Source organism: Carassius carassius, chromosome 17 (assembly GCF_963082965.1).
Source record: "Carassius carassius chromosome 17, fCarCar2.1, whole genome shotgun sequence".
In the NCBI taxonomy this organism is placed as follows: domain Eukaryota; kingdom Metazoa; phylum Chordata; class Actinopteri; order Cypriniformes; family Cyprinidae; genus Carassius; species Carassius carassius.
This window is the reverse complement of record NC_081771.1, coordinates 12,194,374-12,217,295: the sequence shown is the minus strand read 5'-3', so window position 1 is coordinate 12,217,295 and position 22,922 is coordinate 12,194,374. Positions and strand designations below refer to the sequence as shown.

General features: G+C 35.5%; 1 protein-coding gene across 2 annotated transcripts in view; it reads right to left on the bottom strand.

The window, feature by feature from the left end:
* The window catches only part of brinp3a.1 (bone morphogenetic protein/retinoic acid inducible neural-specific 3a, tandem duplicate 1), a 30,837-nt gene extending 16,803 nt beyond the window's left edge, over positions 1-14,034 (bottom strand). Inside the window, exons 1-4 of one of the 2 annotated variants that reach the window (XM_059570913.1) lie at positions 13,534-14,034; positions 12,593-12,867; positions 1,924-2,111; positions 1,049-1,233 (exon numbers count right to left, since the gene is read on the bottom strand). In XM_059570913.1, coding sequence (XP_059426896.1) covers positions 1,049-1,233; positions 1,924-2,111; positions 12,593-12,822 — 603 coding nt within the window. In that variant the 5' untranslated portion in view covers positions 12,823-12,867; positions 13,534-14,034. The remainder of the gene's footprint in view (positions 1-1,048; positions 1,234-1,923; positions 2,112-12,592; positions 12,868-13,533) is intronic. The other variant, XM_059570914.1, reaches the window with a different exon arrangement.
* Positions 14,035-22,922: the final 8,888 nt, after the last annotated feature.

Here is a 22,922-nt window from a genome sequence, read left to right as displayed (position 1 = left end):
GATTCTTGAACGAATGACTCTTACGAACCGGTTCTTCTTAGTAAATCAAACACAAACAGAGCTTGTGACTAACAGTAAAACGTTAGTCATATTAAGATTAAGTAAGTTTATACCAAAATATTAAGCAGCAAAAATGCTTTCAACGTAAAAAATAAGAACAAATGTTTCTTGAGCACCAAATCAGCATATTATAATTATTTCTCAAGACTAGTGTAATGGCAGCTTCACAATTACATCACAGGTATAAATTACAGTGATGTAATGGGATAACAGGAATACATTTGAAAATATATTTAAAAAGACTAATTTTTAAATTGTTAATTTATATTGTAATGATTCAGAATATTACAGTTTTTACTAACCAAATAAATGCAGCCTCGGTGAGAATTGGAGAAAAAAAAAACACAAAATGTTTTAGAAATACTCTGGAACAGTAGTGCAATTGTTCCCTCCAAATATCACTTGTTTAAAAGTATTAAAATAATATTCAATGGAGGCAATAAGAAAATGGATTCATTAATGGGATTCTGTCAACAAAGAAGTACACATGACAGATTTATCAAACCACCATTCTAACTTTACCTTTCCAACATGTATTTAGGAGTGCATAGAATCAATGCATTGTGCAGAAGGCATTTCACTCATGTGGGCTGCTATTTCAAGCACAATCACTGACCTGACACATATTGCTTGTTACGGGTAACTTGTTTTGGAGAAACTGATATATGATGTGTCAAAGAGCTTAAACCTGAATATGTTTAAAAAACAGTGCCTTTCACAGTTTAACTTACTCAAATCTGTGCTCACACACATCACTTTGTTCAAACCTGTGATTCATTAATACCTCTTAATTTCTCCAACCAAAAGCAAAAATAAGGAAAAACTGCCGTGCTTCTCTATCATTTAACCCACTTCTTTTGATCTCCGAATATATGCAGCTGCAAAACAATAGAAACAACCAAGCTCAATTCAAACTCTTATCCAAAAATAAACACTCAAACGGGGGGTCAGGTCCCAAGGTCTGTGCGCATCTAGGCCACAGGGTTACCTTGATGGCAGTAGAAGCAATCTGGAGGTGATGCAGTTTGCGCAGAGTGCTCTCTCTGTCTATGAAGTAGGAGGCAGCCAGCTGGTGCAGGGCCTCCAGAGTCACAGCCGTGCCATTTGAGTCAGTCAGGTCCGCCGTCCGGCTTAGCCTCCTCTTGTCCACAAATATAGTCAACGCCTCCTCACCTGCAACAGGGCAAAGCAACATAAAAGAGTGAGGAACGCTGGGGAAAATGGCTTCATAAAGTAATAAAAAAGAATGTTTATGTGAGGAAAAGCGAAGCAAGGGAATTATCTATACAGTGAATGTCTAAGATGAAGGGAATAGAAAATGGTAATTTTATCAAATAAAAGATAGCACTTATAAATAATGAATAATTTCATTAAAATGCTGTTAAAACTTTACATAATGCTGTACAGATGCATAGTTCATGCATATGATTATATACTGTATATGAAAATGTAGCAATTAAAGATAAAGTTTCATGTTAAAGTCTTTAATCAAATCTCATTTATACGGCTGTCAAACTAATGAAGTATTCAATTGCAAATAACACTTAGGATTATTGAGTTCAGCAGAATGTGTGGATAATGAAAATAGATGAAAATATTGATATATAAGACAGCAGAACATACTGAACATACCGTAGATTTATGCGACAGATGTCTTTGTAATTAATGTTTGTGCAAATGACTATGAGTTACAACTGTTGCATTTATGTGTTTGCATTCGGCTAAAATGTTTTTGAATAGTGGGGGTTTTGAAGAAGGGATGTGTGGTTAAAGTAGGAAGTAAGAATAAAATATAAAAAAGGCAGATAAAAGTCTCTGCCAAAATGCATAAATGTAAATGAACGTTCATCTTTGTTCAAGTACCTCCGAGTGTAGCTGAAAGCAGAAAGTGTGTGCCATATTTCCTGATAATGTTCTCGGTAATGGCACCGAGGCTGGGTCTGCGGCCCAACTGTCTGATGGTCTGCATGAACTCTGGATCGAGGGGTAGAGCCACGCCATTGTCCTCTCTCTCCAGAGCCAGGCTGTTCACCTTCCAGCGCCCAAACTCTCTGCAAGGTCACGCAAAAACACACACACATACACCCTATTTGGAAATGTCCTTCATTTGAGCCACAATTTGAGCAATTTGAGCACAGGAGGGAGAAATCCTGAACATCAACATTTCAACAGCTGGGAGAGTTTGTTTTAATATCTGGTTCAGTGTAAGCCACACAGTTTAAGCATTCTTGAAATTGCCATCCTGTATATCCCCCCCACCCCAAAAAAAAATGTTTAGAGAGGTCTGAGAAACCTTCACGCAGCTTGAGTACAACGCATATTCAAGACCTGCTGAGGAGAAAATGTGATGACTGCATGACCCCTGTGCCTGCAATTCAAATCATATTATGCATTCTCTTTATTTTTTTTCCAACTTCAGCTTTAGGAATTGCTCTGGACTACTTTAAAAGCTGTTGTCCTCTATATAATTGTGCAATTTATTTAATTTACTTTTTTTTCCCTGTGACTTTTGCACTGAAGATGGGCTCATTGGGACTAATCTGTAACAATGGCAAGCTTCTTTCTTTCACGGATAAAAGGTAAGAGGAGTCTTTTTTTTCGATGAGAACAGCTGGAATTTTGTTTGAGCAAATCAGCTGCCACTATCCTTTTTCTGTCTTTCATTTACAGCAAAAGCTGCTTAGCACATTACAGTGAAATGTTCCTTATATAACTTTTAGCACTGCAACTTAAACTTCTAAATATAGAGAAAACTTTAAAAGAATGATTATCACTATATTGAATTGCTTCCACTATGTTACTATTAATTTGGTATGATAAAAGAAAATACTAGCTAAGAAATGCAGAATGCAAAACACAACGTGTCAGTGCTGGCCTTCATATTTTAGTATATTACAGGGATAGTTCACCCCAAAATTAAATTTTTTTCATAATTTACTCAGTGTCAAGTTGGTTCAAAATTTCTTTTTCTGCGGAACACAAACAAATACATTTTGAAGATAACGGTAGCCATTAACTTCCATAGCATTTTTTCTCCATATCATGGAAATCAATGGCTATCGCCATCTGTTTGGTTATACATTCTTCAAAATATCTTCTTTTTTTTTTTTTTTTTGCTCAACAGAAGAAAGAAACTCAGGTCTGGCACAACCTGAGGAGATATAAAGGTAATACTCTATGTAATACAACTTTTTAATATAAAGGTATTATTTAATATACTGCACTTCCCACAGTAAATGCAATTACTTGCAGTTTACTTATTTACTTAACTAAGAAAGTACTGTTATATATGGTAACTACATGGCTTAAGGTAAGGTTTAGGGGTAGGTTCAGTGTTAGTACCTAGTTATTACCTAGCTATGGTAATAACTATAAGACATACAGTATATGAAGAACAGGACTGTAATATAAAATTGTACCCTAACAAGATTACAGAAAATGGGGAAAGACATTTTAACAACAATGTGCATTTAACAATCATTTAAATTTGTATTAATGTAAAATACTAAATTATTTAATTTAAAATTAATTGCATTTGTTTACTCAAACTGAAAATATTGTATGCAGATCTCTAACCTGAAAACTGATCTGATGAATAAACCTCAAATGGCAAAATTTAGCATACCCTAGGGGTCATTTCGCCTCATTATACCCTATATATATAATATTACAGAATATAGCTTGCTAAGTGAGTATGTAAATAATAACAGATGGCACTTATTGACAGTGGAAAATGAAAGCGGCAAAGAGAATGAGACAGAGAAAGACAAATGGAAGGGAAGAGGGACCGAAATGAAGAGAGAAAGTATGATCGACACTGTGTCAGAACAAACGTTCTTGATGGACAGTTATGGATGGAGCTGGAGGCTAATCCAGCAAGGAGCCCACGCTGCAGTCTCACAGCAGGAGAAGGCATTCTGAAGAACTACCTGCCAGACTTCCCCACAGAGACCCACGGCTACACGGAGTCAACAGTGAGAACATGCTCCAGAGGAAGCAGTCTGAAGCCAAAGGGAGACCGTGAATGTCACAATACAAGCAAATGAGACCAGCTTGTTATAATGTCGGAGGCAGTGCTGAGTTTGAAACATCCAGATGACTCTTACATTTGGTATTCATTAAGAGGAATGAGTCGGATTTATGCAACATTTTTGCAATATTATGCAACACGCTCTAAATGAGATTTGTGGATATGGAAAAAAGGTTTTGTGTTCATTTAAATTACATTCGATAATTAAAGTAATTAGTTTCAAGTTGGCTAAAAATGTAATGTGATTAATTATTAAAACATTAACATAAAAAATTTAATTGTAACTATCAATCATGCTCAGTTCCATATGTAATTTCAGTAATACAGGATTTTCCATCCATCTAGTTTGAACTATGATATTAATGTTTTTGCAGACAGATACTACTGTAGGTATCACTCCTCAACAAGCCACATTTACTGAAAGCAAGAAGTACAGTTCAAAATGAGTAAAAAGCTGTTCTCACAGAACACATTTTCACATTCAAAAACAGTTGACCTAGAAGTGCAATGGAATGGAACAGAAATCAAAGGGTCTCAAGGCCCGCTTTAAAAGTTGGATCCTTTTTAACATGGCAGAGGGCACTTCTCACCACAGTTTTATAATTTTTTATACAAGTGGAAGAAAAGTGGAAAGAGAGAATTCATAACTGCATGCAACAAGATGCAGTTGTATGCAAATAAATGCTGTTCAAAAGTTTGGGGTCAGTGATATTTTTATTCTGCAAGGACCTTTATAATTAAAAGATTCTGTTTTAAATAAAGACTGTTTTTTAAACTTTCTAATTATCAAAGAATCCTGAAAAAAAAGAAGTATCATGGTTTCCACAAAACTATTAACAGCACAACTGTTTCCAACCTTTATAGAAAAAAATAGAATAAGATAATAAAAGAATAAGAGCATTTTATAATAATAATATTAATAAAAATCTTACAGACCTCAAACTTTGCAGTGATATTTATTATGTAAGCTTGCAATACATTACATAGACCATTTGTATCTGCGAAAGCCAATTCATCTGAATTTGCACTCTGCATTGAAAATATATGTGCATGTTCTTTTGCATTTTTAATAACATTTGAGGCTGTTATTTCACTATGTTGACCTACAAATCGGTTAACGCACTCACAGCAAGAATGGATGGCATTTGTGTCAGGCTGCAACACAAACAGTCCATAAATTCTAGAAACTCTCATGTAATAAATGCTTGTTGCACGGAAACATGTCAAAAGGTGACAGTCACTGATTGAGAGCCTGTTAGTCTGTCAGCATTCATGGAGAAAGCCATGTACGGTAGACGCATAACACTGCAACATTACACACACATGCAATACTTGTGGAGAATTGTGATTTTTTTTTTTTTTCAAAACTTTCATTCTGACGGCACCCATTCACTGCAGTGGATCCATTGGTGAGCAGGTGATGAAATGTTTCATTTCTCTAAATCTGTTCTTATGAAGAAACAAACTCATCTACACCTTGGATGGCCTGAGGTTGTTATTTTATTTATTTATTTATTTAATTTCGCAAATGTTTTTTTTGATTGCACTGTTCCTTTAAAGATTCTTTTAAAATATATTTTCAAAAGACATCTTATTACCAAAGCTGTATTATGTGATGAAAATTACAGTAAAATAGCAGTATTTATAAAATTTTAAATACTTACATTTTAAACATGCTACAGCTGAATTTTTAGAAGCCATTACTCTAGGCGTCAGTGTCATGTGATCCTTTTATTTTTATTTTTCAGTATTCTTCGATGAATAGAAAGTTCAAAAGCACACCATTTATTTGAAATAGAAATCTTTTGTAACTTTCCTTTAAAAATTGTATATACTGTGTCATAGTCTTCCACAGTGCCGTCGCTCCCTACACGCAGAGTACGCAGTCTGCGTAGGGCACCAACTCCCAGAGGGGGCACCATCCCAGTTGCTCAAAAAAAAAAAAACTTCCACCATTCTCCCATCCGCGCTCGCGACCGCTTGCACCTCATGTTTTCGTCTGAATGTTCATAATTGATGGATGAACATATATGTCCGGGTAAAGGACATCAGCAATCCGGCGCAGAGAAAAGAAAACTAAAGAAAGTAAAACAATAAAAAAAAAGTTGGCTTGACGTTAGATGTTCCAGAGTCTCAAATTTAGGGACCGTCTCTAAAGTTACATGCGATATTGGTATACACTTTTCTAACGTCAGTAGCATTTGAGGAGAATGACTTACATTCATAACAACAACTGTAATTGTTCATCTAGGTGACAGCTATAAAGCACAATTGAATTGAATGTTGGATATTTATTAAAATAAACTGTAAATCATATGTAAATTATGCTACTTTTTCACATGGGCTCAAACGCAAATTTGAAGCTCAATAGCATTTGAGGAGAAAGACTTGCAGTCATAAAACAATTGTAATGTGTTCATTTAGGTGTCAGCTACAATGCACACCTTATACATTTTTAATATATATTAAAATAAATTATAAATCATTTAGGTAAAAAATAAGCCCATTTATCACTTTCAGGCACATTCCTGTGAACGTTATTTTTTTTTTTTTTTACGAAAATTACCCATGGTTTTAACAATAACACCGCAAATCATCGTTCTTGTTGCCATGGTAACTGCAAATTAACCATGGTTTTGTTACTTCAAATAATAATTTACAAAGTATTAATATACTGTAATATTTTTTTGATGTTGTTGTTGCTATAAAAAAGAGCTAAGCCATCAATAGCCTTTAAAATGACTTAAAATGCATTATATAAAAAAACAACGAGGCAATAATGATTGGTTAATAATAAAACTGTTAAAATACATAATGTAGCAAATACAAAATAAACAATTTATGTACGTTATTACAAATGCCTACAAAGGGAGCCAGATGCCATGTAATTGCTGCTGTTACATTTACAGGAGAATCAAATCCTTGTTTAGGCTACTGACCAAACATTTAATTCAAATAGTCACTTAATCTTTCATTTTTGGCAACATTTATGCTATAGATGAAACACCCTTTATAATTTCTTCAACAAAAAACATGCATATCACAACCCTTACAAAAATAAACCATGGTTTTATCATAGTAAAACTGCTTAATTTCCTTTTGCATGATTTCTTAATGCTTGAGACTATAAAATAAATTAGAGTCATAATAAAGTTATAGCCATAGGTAAATGTTCGAGAGCTACAATTGTAATTTGAAAATAATACAATTTATTAATTTAGTTTTTTATTTGATTAAAGTTATTTTTTCACCCCTATATTAGGTGTTTTTTTCATCATCATATTTGAGGAAGTGGGGCACAACAATACAATCCTGCTTAGGGCACCCATTTGGCCAGCAGCGGCCCTGGTCTTCCATTATGAACAACATATACTTGTTTTAACACAAAAGGTTGACAATACTAACAAAACCTTTTTCACAGCTCTAATTTCAAGTCCTATAAAATTATTATAGTAGTTGGTTTATTCTGTCAACTACCAGCTGTGATTATATTGTGCTCCTAACTTGATTTTTATTTCAAGACTAACCTGAGGCAAATTGAGAGCTCAGGCTACACCTCATTAGTTGTGTTTATCAAACACTTCTTCATGCTAACATTAATCTGATGTAAACATGCTCATTAAGGCCTCACTCATTCCAACGCATAAGTCATTAGAAACTTTTTTGGACCTAAATTTAGAGCTAATTGGTCAACAAAGGACATTCGCTATTTATTCAAAGAGTATTTCTTCATATTGAAATATTGAGTCATCGAAGCCCCAGTCATCATCGCTCCTGTCAGTGGTGAGATATGACTTAACATATGCACCTCTGTGAGCTTCCATCATTCAATTCCCATATGGGAAGTCCAACAGCTCATCTCTCTCAGTCGAGCTCTGGCCCTGATAAACTGAACTAGAAAAACAATCTACCATAGCAATGACCGAGAAGCCAGTAGGTGTTTTGTCCTTGATTGTGTTTCCAATGCAAGTGCAAGCATACTCAGGGGATATACATGTCTTGAAACATAAATAATGAGACGATTAGCTAGGGCCTGACGCTACTAGCCTGATATCTCTCTCTCCCTCTCCTTCTGTCGATCTCTCTCTCTCTCTCTCTCTCTCACACACACACACACACACTCCCACCCACCTTCTCTTGTTCTCTTATATACTGTAGTGTGAATAAGGGTATTCTGGGACACCAATCTCTGTTGTATGCATTTCTGATCTATGATAGCTTTAGTAAATTCAGTAATACTTTACTGACATTTTTCATATAGAATTTATTTAAAAGTATTTTAGATGTTTTGACATGCCCTGATGTTTATATATATTGTTTATATATTTATATAAAGTTTATATGTTTATATAAGCTGCTTATAAAATATTAATGACTACAGTCTGATTACACTTTATTCAGCACAAACTGTGCTTTAATAATATGTGGCCAGCATAAATGCACATTTGCATTTTTTGCATGAATTATGTCCCGTAACTCACCTCATAATGCATTGTGTGATTTCATGAATACTTATAACCACAGTTATAATACATTATCTATGCATTGTAACACTTTTAGAAAGTATAATGCATTAAAGCACATGCCAAACAACCAATTTCAGATGTAAAACTGAATCTGCAAATATTGCAACCTGTCCTCCAACCAATACGCTCGTATAGGTCGTTTGTCCAAATCCCTGAAATACGACCCATCAGAGCGTATCCTACAATTGCACCCCTATCGGCAAAACGTTGTTTTCATATTAATGTTTTGTATTCTTTTATTTGCACTCTGGTTTGTGTTTCGTGTAGCTCAGTTGGTAGATTATTGCGCTATACCTTGATATGTAATCATGCTATCATGGGTTCGATCCCAGGGAACGGACGTTTACGAAAATGTAAATATGGGTCGTAATAAGGTGCTTGTACAAACGACCTATATGGTCGTTTTTTATTGGAGGACAGGCTCATACCTTTATAATGCATTTAAAGGCTTCAAATAAAATGTTACCGTATATTCTATTTGGGTTGTTGTATGTTAAAGTCCTATTTGTTGGTATGAAGGTCAAAAATGCAAAGAATGCACAATATTGCCATAATTCACCCAAGTTGCTAGCATATTTGATTGCTTTTGGAACTACTTCCCTTAGTGATGCAAAAACAAACAAAATAACTGACCATATTGTGTGTAAAATGTGTTCTTCGAAATTAACTTCTTGTTCAGATAACCTTTGTAAAAGCAATATTGTGCTGTTGGATTTAAATTTAATTCTCCTTGACTTGTATAACATATAACTGATGCAGGAAAAATTATATAATAAGGACAAAAAAATCCAACAGTAAAGAAGAGAAGTGTAATGCAACCATTTCACTCCATGAATGAAAAAAATTACTTGTCAAATATGCCATACCAGAAGCCCTTCATGTGTTTAATATGGAATTCCACACCGGTGAACATCACAGTCTTTGCTCTGGTTTGATTTCCAGGACAACATCAAGATATATCCGTTTGATAAGAGCAGTTCAAATAATTTCTACAGAACCTAGCTGTCAGTAATGTCCTGTACACAGTACACACACGACTGCATTAAGTTAAATATCCTTCTTAAATAGCACAAAGTAGAGCCACTAATTGAGCAATCAATGATCTGAGGCTTTTATGGAAAATCTTCAGACATTATTGTCGTTAGGCTAAACATTTTCCATCCAAATCTATTTGAATGCTGAAAAGGCTGGAGGCTAATAGACCTCTAATGCTTCAGCCATTAATTGCACTTATGACTTGTAAATTTTTTAGGATGCATAATAATTCAATTATATTTATTCCTCGTAATTGGAAATCTTGATTTATTGAACACGGTCCTTATGCAAATCTAAGCAGAGGTCTGGCTACTGTATGTGCTATGGCTATAAATGTTTTTAATTAAGCATTTTACAATTTTACTTTAAGATTGATTACATTAATCTTAAAAAATGTGAGCCATACAACATGTTTCCATATTCCTTTCAAATCCCTTAATATCTTCTATTGTTTACAGTTTTATATATACAGACATGTATACTGAAGTGATAACTTACTAATTAATAAAAAGGTAATAAAACTGTAGCACCATCATCAACACGAGCACATAAAAGCAGACATTAAAGCCATATAGCTAAACTCTCCTGCTCTGCATACATAGTTCAAGATATTTAAATCTGTGGCCATTTAGCATCCGAAAACACCAGCATTTATATTTTAAACACAACCACATTTTTTTTAATAAGACGCATTTAAATCTTCCTAATACTTTTAATTCCAGTAAAAGATCAAAAGTACACATGTCCTGTCTAATTCGGATGTAAAAAGCATCACAGACTCTGTCGACTTTACACATAAAGTCCCATTTCAGAGTGCAAGAAAACTTCAGCAAGACAGTGTTTGCGTGGGAGAATTACTGCTTATCCTCATTGTTGCTCACACAGCTCTGGCTAAGCCGACAATTGCTGTCACCTTGTGCTCATGGAGCTTCGCTAGCATCTTTGGGAGGAACAAGTGAGCACGTTTCTGCTCCGGCAACCTTTACCACTGCCTTTGGCTTGTTGTCCGCCTCACCCACCCATCCTCCCGTGCAGAACCCTCCCATCACACACTTGTCAGGAAGCATATGTCTGGTGTTTTATGAGATCCCTTTCATGCATCTGACAGGAAGGATAGACACTACTGACTCTTTACTGTACCCTTGGGCTCTGTTCAACCTTTGGCATAAGGTAAATGGGGAGAATGAGAATATAACATCTTGACACAAATTTACCTTCAATCTATGTCACCACACCTACCTATGTTACCACAAGTTCCTTACAAAATACAGTAGGTTTGTTTCTGCAAACACAAACAAACTGCAGATGCTGATGTTGTACAATTTTGAGGCGAGGATTTAAGAATTTATTATCCAGACTTCAGATTTTACAAGCAAGCAGGTGGGACAGCTGCTAAAGATTTATTGTGATCGTGTAATGAACACACAGGTTCGAGTTGTTTAATAAGAAAGCAGCACTAGACCGTAAAAGAGAGAGAGAGAGAGAGAGAGAGAGAGTTTTCAAAGTTATAAATAAGTTATTGAAGAATGTAAAAAAAAAAAAAACACTATTTCAATCATTCTACTTCAAAATTTCACACTTAATTCAATGCGTTACCATTTCTTTGTAATTATTTGCAAAAATGACTAGCAATCTGAGTGAAACTTGCTTCTGGATTTTTTCTCAGTGTACAAACCAATACAACACTGAATTCAAAGTACTCTAAATAGACCAAAGAAGAGATGATAGAATGCCTGACACGTGCACACACGTATATAGGCTTATAAAACTGTTCCAGTGTTACACATCATCTTTTCTCAAATGTCTCATAGAAGACAAAGAGTGTTAACAGGCCAGGACGCTGAATTGATTCTCTCTCAATTCAGATCTGTGGCAGATGCAAACCTGTCCCTCTCTGTACTGCCATTGTGCAAGCAAGGTACTTAAAAGTAATTCAGGTACAAGGGATGTTGGGACAGGAGCCCTGTCTAGCATGCAAAGTAAAATCAGGTAGACTCGCGCTAACCAGCACACACACACATGCGCACGCGAGCTGCAGGTTTCCGCCAGCAGGGGGAGATCTGACATTGAGAAAGCACAACTGTACTTTTGTTGACTCCTATAGCATGCCTCTACCAAAAAAATAAATGAAAAAATAGTCAGTGGAGCATCCACAGATACACATGTATGTTGAGGAGAGAACGTCTGACTAACCCCAATGTTGCCATCTCCATCTGCGCCTGGCAGTGTGGTCCAACAGCCCTGCCAAATGAGCGTGTCAGTAAGGTTCAGTTCAGCCAACACTTTTCCCGCTCTTTTTCTCCTCCCCTTTTGGGCTGTTTATCACTTCATCTAATCCTCAGCTCTAACTCAGCAGAAGTTCCCGCAACGCCTCACCTCACATCAGTTGCAAGTAATAATCTGGTATTAAAAGTTTCGAACCACACTTTGAAACTTAAACTTGGAAAAAAAAAACTCTTAAAGTGTCTCCTCGTGAAACACATTGTTCACCCAGCATATCAGTAACATAATTTTTATCATTTTCATATTATCAGTAAATATTTTAACATTCATCAGTAACATTTTAGCATTTTTGAAAATATTTAATTACTACCTAATCACTACTTTCCCCCCGTCCATATCATCTATATATGTTTACCGTATATATGTATACCAAAATCACACACACACACACACACACACACACACACACACACACACACACACACACACACACACATATAGTTATATATATGCATATGGAAGTTTCTTTTCTATTCTATTTCTACAAACCGGTAAACAAAACAAGCCTGCCTCTATCAAAGTCTCTTGTTAACTTTGTTATATGGTAAAATGTGTACAAATAAATGAAAAGCACCATATAATTCTGCATACCATGAAAAATTCCAACACATACTACACACCAGTGGCAATAAATGACAGAAGTAATTATCCAACTCACCTGTAAATCTTATATTTGGTTGTGAAGCCCTGCTGATAACGCTCCACAAATTCAGCAAATTCCTGTGAGTGATGAAAAGGCCCTTTATCTGAAAGGAGCCACCCAAATGGACCAGCGGCATCATGGGAGGCTGCCACAGGGGCTAGAACCCAGCAGTGAAGGCTTAGTACAACACACACCCATAGACTCATCAGATACGCCAGTCTAAAATCAGTACATTGGCAGCTCATGCTTCACCCTGCGACTCGACATTCTCTCCAAACTTTCCTCGCCTTCTGAAACAACAAAGACAGTACAGTAAATTCAAGTGTGTATAAGTTTTACTGACACCTCATTTTTTCTAATGCAGCTGTAAAGATATTTTCAATCTTTTTCCAGGCCAATGGCATTTTTTCCAAGGTTTTCAATCTAGGGTTCCTAAGGACTAGGAGTGGAGATGACATATAAAAATATATTCTTGATAATTTCTAATTCTTAACTCATTTTTGTTAAGGACTATATAATGTAGCATTAATAATTATTGCCCTTAATGAAAGTTATTATAACATGTTACCGAAGGGGGAAAAAATTGCTAGCATCTTTTATATGGAGATCGCTGGGTCGTCTGAGAGTTTGGCTGATGGTCCCAGTGTCTTTAAAAATTTAAATGCCTCAATATAAAGTATAAAAATAGACTTAAGCTATTACATATATTTCCATACATAAGCATAATATATATCATATTGTCCTTTTCAAGTCATAGGCTACTGTGTTTCAGAAACATTCTTCTCATCAATAGAGTAAAAATAAGTCACATGCATTTCTCTAACGCAAATAAAAGGATTATGTAAAGATCATGCTTGTGGTTATAATTATGTTTTAAATTAAATCTAATTTTAAATATTGTATTATATTTATACTTGCAGTTTACGTTAATTGAATCATATTTATTATAAGTTTACCTTCTCCAGGTGTCCGATGTTTCAACCACTGAAGTCAAAAACGTCTACAGTTCTACAGTTAAAAGCAAGTGATTGTAAAAGCAAAGCATAGGGAGATTGCTGAGGGTGACCTTTGAAAATCTGGCTCAGTTCAACTTGTTTTAAATATCATCGCGAAGCGAGAAGAGCTCTGGAAACCCAGCATCCCACTCTCTGCTTCCGAAATCGAGTATATTTCCAACGTCTTGTGCCGTATAATCCGGGTGAAGAGAAGAAAAACTATCGCGAGGAGAAGCGGTCGCTCTGTCTTCACTCTTCTCTCTCCAGGTTGACAGGTCTCTTATGAACTGGAAGTTACGGTGAAGCAATCCCATAACCATTAACGACTGACGCGATTAAAGTCTACTGTTTCCCTCGGTCAACACATTAACTTTACCCGGTGTCCAAGAAGCACTAAATAAATGTAGACTCCGGAGGTCCACTCTATGGAGCTGCGCGTATGTCGGATGCTCAAACCCGACGCTTCCCATACACACCATGAAAATATCCAATTTATTTCAGAGACAAGCCTCCTCTACTCCTCATTGGCTGCGAGCGGGCGAGAGGGGCGGGGTTTCGGCGCTGAGAGAATGTACTTGGTATCAGGGTCACAAAGCGTTTGAACATTATGTGCTTGTTATGAAAATAATATTATACTTATTTATGAATGGGATCTTTATGATACAAAATAATTGCCTGCTCTGGCTGCAGGATTGACATTATATTCAGTCAAGTCGTTATCAGGCTCAAAACTATATTAGAACATGGCTTAATAGGTTTAAATTGAGATGTATTGGCCTTATGGTTGCATTACTGTTATGCCATATACCTTCTGAGCTCAAAAATACAAACATATTTAATACATACTTTCAATTTTGTATATACTTTAAAAGGGTTGCAAAATAATAATAATAATAATAAAAAAAAAAAAACAGGATGTTTGGCAGGATGGAAAATAAGAACATTGATTATGAGTTTTCATGTTACAGGAACATGGAAAAATCTGCGTCATCTAAAGTACATATTGCTTTTATTTCCATTTATTTTGATTATGTTCAATTTATTGTGATATTGCAAATGATAATAATAATAATAATAACCAACATGATTTCCGTAAGATGTGTGGGTTTCATATTTTATCTGAATATATTAAGAAATCAACATTTCTAACATAAATAATTGCAATTTTTACAGTTTTTTTTTTCAAAACTTCATACTTAACTATGAATTAAGGTTGCACTTGTTATTTTAAATAAAATAAAATAACCTCTACCCAGACAGATGAATAAGGGTGTCATATATTATATTATCTCAAACAGTGTACATGATTATGTTCTTAATAAGATGTTTACCATAAAAAAAATTTAATAAAATAAAAAAAAATCAAAGGAGTGCACTGGAATGTCCATGCTGACAGTTGTTTTAAACACAAGAATGAGCAGAAACAGTCAGCCTTTGGCTTCCAATTGATTCACAGTGATCGACCGTGAGAGGAAATGAGCAATCTTGGGAGGAAAGGAAGGGAAAGAAATCAAAGACAAAATCAAATCAAGTCCTCACTGTGAGCGGGTGCGAGAAATATTAGCACCATTTTTTGCCGAGATGTTTTCAGATGATGCAGATAGTGAAAAGACATCCACAGGACCAGCGGCAGATCGGTGGATAGTGCAGAAAACAGCTGTTTGACAAAGCTGAGACAGCACTCTTTAAAGCCAGTCGACTGCTGAAGGCGGAGTTGAGATCTAGATCGTTGTAGTGAGCGAGATCCCAAAGCAGGAACATTTATCAATGCATAGACAGGAAGTCATTACAACAGGTAAATATTCACTTAAAATGCAGCCTTGATGGAGTCAGTGATGTGTTGTCTCGAAGAAGAGTAATCAAGAAAGCAAAGTAAAGATAATATTTTAATTAGCTACCATATTAACAGCTGAAGCAAGGTATTTTTGCATATCTCGTTGGATGCATTATGCTTATTCACTTTTTTCCTAATTTCTCTCTCCTTCCCTCACTCTCCCTACAATGGCTTCTGCAAATAGGTTAGACTGTGAAAACATAAGAAGTCTTTGGACAATATAATTGCAGGCTAGAGAAATTCACTCCAGCAAACAGTTCGGCACTTGCTCGCATAATTAGCTTGAAGACGCCCATTACATATTAACTAACTGTGTGCAACCAGGTAAATGTGATGTTTATCAATGTAGCATGTTGGCAGCAGAGGTTTCACTGGCTATTAATTGTCATAAGCAGTGTGTGATTCTTTAGTCTCAGCCATGTGTAGCTGAAGTGTCAGACTCTCTTCTGGCTGTATGAATCACCCGAATAGTGATGAGGCCAAGCCAGTGTCATGCTCTCCTTTCCTAATGACTCTGACATATGAGCTTTGTTCCACAGAAACAAGCACTATTGCTACAGCTAGAAATGTCTAATGATGATGTCTGAAAAAAACATTAACCCTCACTTCTCGATGCTTCGTGGTCAATGTGTAGGCCCATAAATCAATCTACAATGTAGCGGGTTTGTAATTGGCTTTGTTTAAAAGCTTGCTTGCAACATCCCATTCTTATAAAGATACAATGAGTATATAACTGCCAATATGCCTCAAAAAATGGGTGAAAACCCATAAAAGCTTAATTTTCCTTGCTCAGTGTGCAAATACATTGCATACAATAAAAGCCAAACATATGAGTTATTATTCTAATATTTTTTTCTGTTCTTTGTGTTAAAGGAACAGTTCATCCACACATGAACATTTACAGAAAATGTATTCACCCCCAGGCTATCAAAGATGTAGAAGAGTTTGTTTCTTCATTGGAACAGATTTGGAGTAATTTAACAGTACATCACTTGCTCACCAATGGATCATTTGAAGTGAATGGGTGCCATCAGAATAAGAACCCAAAAAATCTCTCTCATAATTACATTTACATTTATTCATTTGGCAGACGCTTTTATCCAAATGAGGACAATGGAAGCAATCCAAATCAACAAAATAGCAAAATGTTTAATTTAATCCATATTTATATATACAGTATATACTTTAATTCATAATTCAGATGATATGACATTTTTACTGGAGAAACCAATATACTAGAGGATTTTTATCAGCTGTTTGAATGCTCGTTCTGATGGCACCCATTCACGTTTGTCCCCATCTGCCTTCTTTGTGTGCACTGACAGTATCTGATGTAGCCTACTGTGTGTTGAAAAAGATAGCTCCGTAAAAAACTAAATTTTTTAAGAAAAAAAAAATCTTAAGCATTCAAACATAGCAAGTCAACCTATTGTTGAAGAAATAAATAAATATATAAAATAAAATAAAAAAGATGGATAAAGGAAAAAGGCACAGTACAAAGGCATAGTACTGTCATTCAAGACCTCAGGTCATTTGCTAATGGCATGTTTTTTTTTATTTTTTTTATAAACCACTGAAGAGATACATTATTTGTGTGATGTTCTGCCTTCAAAATAGATCCATCTTGATATTAGATTTTGTCATGGTTGAGAGGCAACACAATCTTCCCTTCTTACTCGTGGCGTGACTTTTTGCTCGAATAAGGTGGACTAAAAAGAACTTGGTGGCATTTGTCTGGGGAATGAACAGATTGTACAGGTCATTGATAGAAAATGGCATATTGCAGCAGAATGAATTGTATTAGTTGCTTGATGAATGGCACAGTCCATAGGGTGAGCCTGGTGGACACCAGTCTGGAAATATCAAATAGCTCAAGAGTTTCCTTTTTATTTTATTCATACTGTATGTTCTTATAATAGCTCCATTATAAGTATGACAATAGAAAGAAATTGAGATATGTATGGCTAGGCATACACACTGCAGTAGTTCTCAACTGGTGGTTCAGAGTGTTGTGCAAATATATAGTAATAATTGAACTCATAAAAAAGGCTAAAATTAATATGAGTTCACTTGCTTAGTGCAGCTAATTATTATTGCCATTATTTTATTTATTTACTTATTTTAAATAAGTTTGGCACTGTCTTATGTCCCTATTTTGTAAGCCTTGTAGCAAAACCATGTGAGATAAGATGTGACATAGATGACCATAGATGTGACATAATTATTGTTTTTCCTGCTTAAATGTTTCTCTTGGAATAAAGATCAAAATGATAACACCATAATCTTCTCAAACAGTCGTTAAATCTTGCCAAAAGAGAGGCTTAGTTATTAAAGGACCGTTTAATAAAGATCTCAGTTTGATCATAGTCTTTCTTTGCCATCTGTCTTTAAGTAATCTGTCAATGAAAAGGTTGGCAGCATTCTTGGTTTGGCTCGCCATCCTTTACCATGCAGCCAAAATAAATAAATAAATAAATAAATAAAATAAATCAGAAAAACAATCAATTCCTTAACAGACTACCACAGTGCATATTGTGACTAGAAAACACACAATATTGTATGAGTGATCCGATGGTTCTCTAACATTCAGTATTATTAGAATACAGTATCTGTATCACAAAATGCTTCATCAGTCTAAGCAGTTACATCGGGCAGACGTTGTATAGGAATATTTCGGGTTAACTGTAAGTTTACTCGTTATTAGGCCATCCATTTATTTTTAATGAAGTACCAAACCACATCAGTAAGAAATCATTTTTTTTTGATCACTTTGTTTTACCGCCGATTCATTTACAAAATTCAAATGATATGAGTATTTATGCAATTTTAACCTAAATCACAGCAGCGTCCATCTGTGAAAGACGTAAGCTGTCAAAGTGTTAGCCAATCATAGCATTGGGCATTTACTTCCAATGCTGCGTCCGAAATCGCATACTGCGTACTGGGTACTACATTTGAATTTGAACGTACTACTCGACCGTTAGAAAAGTACGTTCTATATAGTATGAATGTGGGTAGTATGAATGGAATTCGGACGTACTACATCCGCCATGTTGACATTGTCACGTGACATATGTCGTCACAACAGCGCGTAAATTTAAAGAGCCCAATCTACTGAGCCAACATGATATAAAATCGGTGATGTTTTTCGTTATTCTTACCGCTTTCGTCTGCGTTTTTACGTCGTTTGAATTAACAATTCAGATCATGCCTTCGTTGACAGCTTGTAAATCCTTTACTAAATATAAATTTAGCTTTTAATTTTCTACCTCAGAATAACAGCAGCTACATCTGTGAACAGAATGACAGCCTGATTTTATGTAAGGATATAAAGTAATTTCTTGTAATAAATAAATACAAATAAAATTACACAAAAGAAACAAAAGGAACATAAATTAATTAATAAACTTGAAAGAACGCTTAGACAAATACACACACATATATACACATAAATACATTATAGAAATATACACAGAAACACACACACACACACACTTATATACACACATCACAATATATACATAAATACATACATAATATATACATTATAGACAATATACACACACATATATCTATATCTATATATATATATATATATAGATATATCAGCAAAAATGTGTAACCTATTGAAATTTTATTCTAAAAAACAAAAACTACATATTTACAGACTGTGAACAGCATCATACAGGCTGCTGTCAATGGCCTTTGACATCCAAGAGCTGCATAACATTGTGCACAGAATGAGCAGGTCAGTCATGGGGATTTTGAAGAGGCTGATTGCCTTCTCCGCCACAGATGAGCTGGAGGCAGTGGAAGCAGCTTTTCTTCTGGTAGCTGGCACAATAGATGGCTGTCACATACAAACTGAACCTCCAGCAAGTGAAGCCCAATGTTATTTCAACAGGAAGCGGTTTCATTCTGTTCAGTTGCAGGTCACCACCAGGGGAAGTACCTTGATATGTTTGTTGAGTGTCCCGGGTCTGTGTATGATGCCAGGGTGCTGAAGAACAGCCCTATTTACACTGGAGACCTGTATCCACCTGCAGGAAAACACATCCTGGGAGATGGTGGGTATCCTTGTTTGAGTGCACATATCTGCCTCATCACTCCATACAGAGAGCATGAACAGAATCCTGCACAGGTTTGATTCAACACCAATGATGCTCGTGCACAGAACATTGTTGAGAGAGCCTTCAGGATGATGAAGACAAGCTGTGCTCCATCTTCTTCTTCTTCAAGGCCCTGGAAGTGAGTCCTGTCTTTTTGCCAGATGTTGTTGCTGTGTAGTGCTCCACAACCTCCGTCTTCTGAATGAGGACATTGCGGATCCACAAATTGTAGAGGATCATGACGATGATACACTGGAACCTCAAAACACAGAAGCCAGCACAGGAGAGCATGTGTGGGACAATCTGAGCACAGCTGTGTCACACCGGACGACCGTGTGCAGCTCTTCAAGAGCATAGTTACCTGTAGGACAGTTGAACAGGTTACGACTCTGCAAATCACTTCATGTTCTCATATTGCTATTGTTTAAGCTTCTGTAAGTTATGAAGGTAATTTTAAGACTGTCAAATCGAGATATAGATATATTAGTTATTTAAGAAATATATATATATATATATACTATAAAATCACATAAATATGTATAAATACACATGTAAATAGTTAAATTTAAACGTATGTGTATTTATATATACACATAAATATATTACACTCATAACTGGGAATTAATATTACAGTTATTTGAAAATCTAGCAACATATCACATAACATATCATACCAACATATTTACAAGTTTAATTTTACAATTGTATTACTGTATCCCTGGGGTAAATTTTTGATTTCCACTGTTTTTCACTCATTTTTGATACCCAAATTTAAAGTCCTCATCTTGTACACATACAGTTACTGAACTGAAGCTGCTGAAGTTTATTTTCCTGACATTATTATAGAAACGTCTTAAGAAATTCCCTTTTGGTGTTGCTTTAAGCTCTATTATACTACTTTATGAAAATGTTAATGTGGTTTTGTCTGAAGCTTTGTGCTCTTATCCATGTAGAAATGAAAAATAAATAAATAAATAGAGAGAATAATTTTAAATGTGACTTGGTGTATGGGTATTTCTCTAAAGTGTGGCACCCATTCTCAAGACAACATTCTTCAGATGTTAAGATGTTGCTTGTTTAAAAAACAACTGGAAACTGCTGCAAAATCAGTGTGCACACAACTGCTACAAAAGTTATTTGCTATTAAGCACTTTGCAACTGACAAAATAGCAACTGGAAATACCTGGAAATTCATATTATAATAAAAAAACAGCATAAATCATTGATGATCCTAACATAAATACATGTAAAGAGTGTGTGTAGTTAAGATTAAATTTAATTTATATACTTACTGAATTATGCTTTCCAGTGAGTAGGGTTTCATCAGTCTCTGTAACATCAGAACAGGATTTACACATTACTGATGATTTATGATCAAACTGAGGCACCTATTAAGTTAAGTTAAGGTATCCAACAATTTTTATCAACACTAGTAAAATGTAAATTAACTCGTTAAATTTTTTTAACTTTATCTCATTAAATTACTTAACGAGCCGTCTTTAGAAAGCATCTGTATTTATCCATAAGGTACTTTCACTTCAAAACAGCGGCGTCACGATTTTCCGTTATTTTCGAATATGAGTATGACGAGTCCTCTCCCGTGGCCTCATGGGATAGAGTAGTGCCCATCCTATGCATACTACGGAATTCGGGCGGAAGTAGTAGGCCATCCGGGTACATTTCGCCTACTGTTTTTCGAATACTAAGAATTCGGACATACTACTGGCTTCGCATACTGTTTTTCGCCTACTATATAGTATGAAAGTATGCGATTTCGGACGCGACCCAAGTCTACAATTCGCTATGCCTATTCAAACAGAACATTCTGATGTTCTGAGGGGGGTCAAAAACAGGACAGAAAATAGCCTATTACTTCTTAATTATGATGTTTGACATAACAATCTTGGTAACATTTTAAGTGGACCTCAGAGAACAGTACAAAATAAAAAAACAGAGGCAGTTCATGACCCCTTTAATGTTAACAAATTCTGTCGATTGGGCTTAACCTTTATTGAACCCAGAGACTAGACCCTGAATAAACTATTGTGGCTTCGAGCTACTTTTATACCAAGTACTCATCTTGCATGCAGATTATAGCTATCCAAAGGAAGCCTTTAACAATTTCCTTTCATTAAGATTTTGATTTATTGAAAGAGGAAAGGACTACTAATTAATCTACGGGGAAAGGCAAATTATCTGTTATTCATCCATCCATCCAGTATATCAGTTTTGTTTTTGAAGAAGTCATTTTAAATGTTTACAGTGGTCTCAGGGCAGTATGTACTCTTGAAGTTCTGTTAACTCACCTTTAATCGAATGGTTGATCTCACTCAGTTACTGAGATATCGGAGTAATTGAATGGCAGTTAGGATAGCAATGGGGATTCGCTTGACTCAAGGGGAATAGCCAAGGCAGAGTCAACAAGGAAGTGTTTAAATGACTTACCGAAACCGGGCCAAGGTCTTGCTGCTCCCTGTGAAACTGTTTATTTGTGTAGCACTTGCTTCAGTTTCTTTCAAAGTTCTTTGAGATATTTGGTGTATTCTATAACAGGTATTCCTGAATTAAGCAATTGTCTTGGTAAACATTATTAGTTTAATCACAGTAATTTAACTTAGAATAGTGTCTGTGGCAACATCAAGGACAGAAGTCAAGGCTGCTGATTTAAATTAAGCTTTTATCTAATGTGCCCATCACCTTTGGCAAAAGGAGAAGTCTTATAGGACATACTTCATTCACTCAACGATGCCACAGTAAATTAACCAAATCCCACTGCTGAAGTGTCAGGTAATGATTTCCCTAATTACTCTTTAATTCAATTTCAGAATATATTGACACCCTTCAGTGGCTTTTGCATCTCTTGTTCCCCACTCTGTCTCACACTCTATCTCTCTCTCACACACACTCACAAACATACAACTCCCATTCTTTCTCTGGAGAGACACTAGACTCCTTTCATGCATCACTTGTGACTGTTATAACTCTCTTTATTTCTTTTATGGTTCATGACCTCTTGCTTTTTTGCTGCAGTGCAACAATATCTTTATTGCAACTATATACATATATATACATATATATATATATATATATATATATATATATATATATATATATATATTTGCAGCCGCTGCCGTGACGCTGTACTTATACGCTTCCAGTGTGAATACTCGAGAGTCTGCTGCTGCAGTGACGATGTAGTTGCGCTCACGCTTGCGGTGTGAAACAGGGAAACCATTTCAAACAATGGGTATAATTCTTTCAACATATGTTTTTATAACAATACACCATACTTTCACCCAAAACGATTATTTAAAACGTTTAAATGGGTAAATACATATTTGTTGCAAAAATAGACCGGACGCCGAAACCCCCGCTGCACTGCTGTTCACGCGACGCTCCTGCCTGAC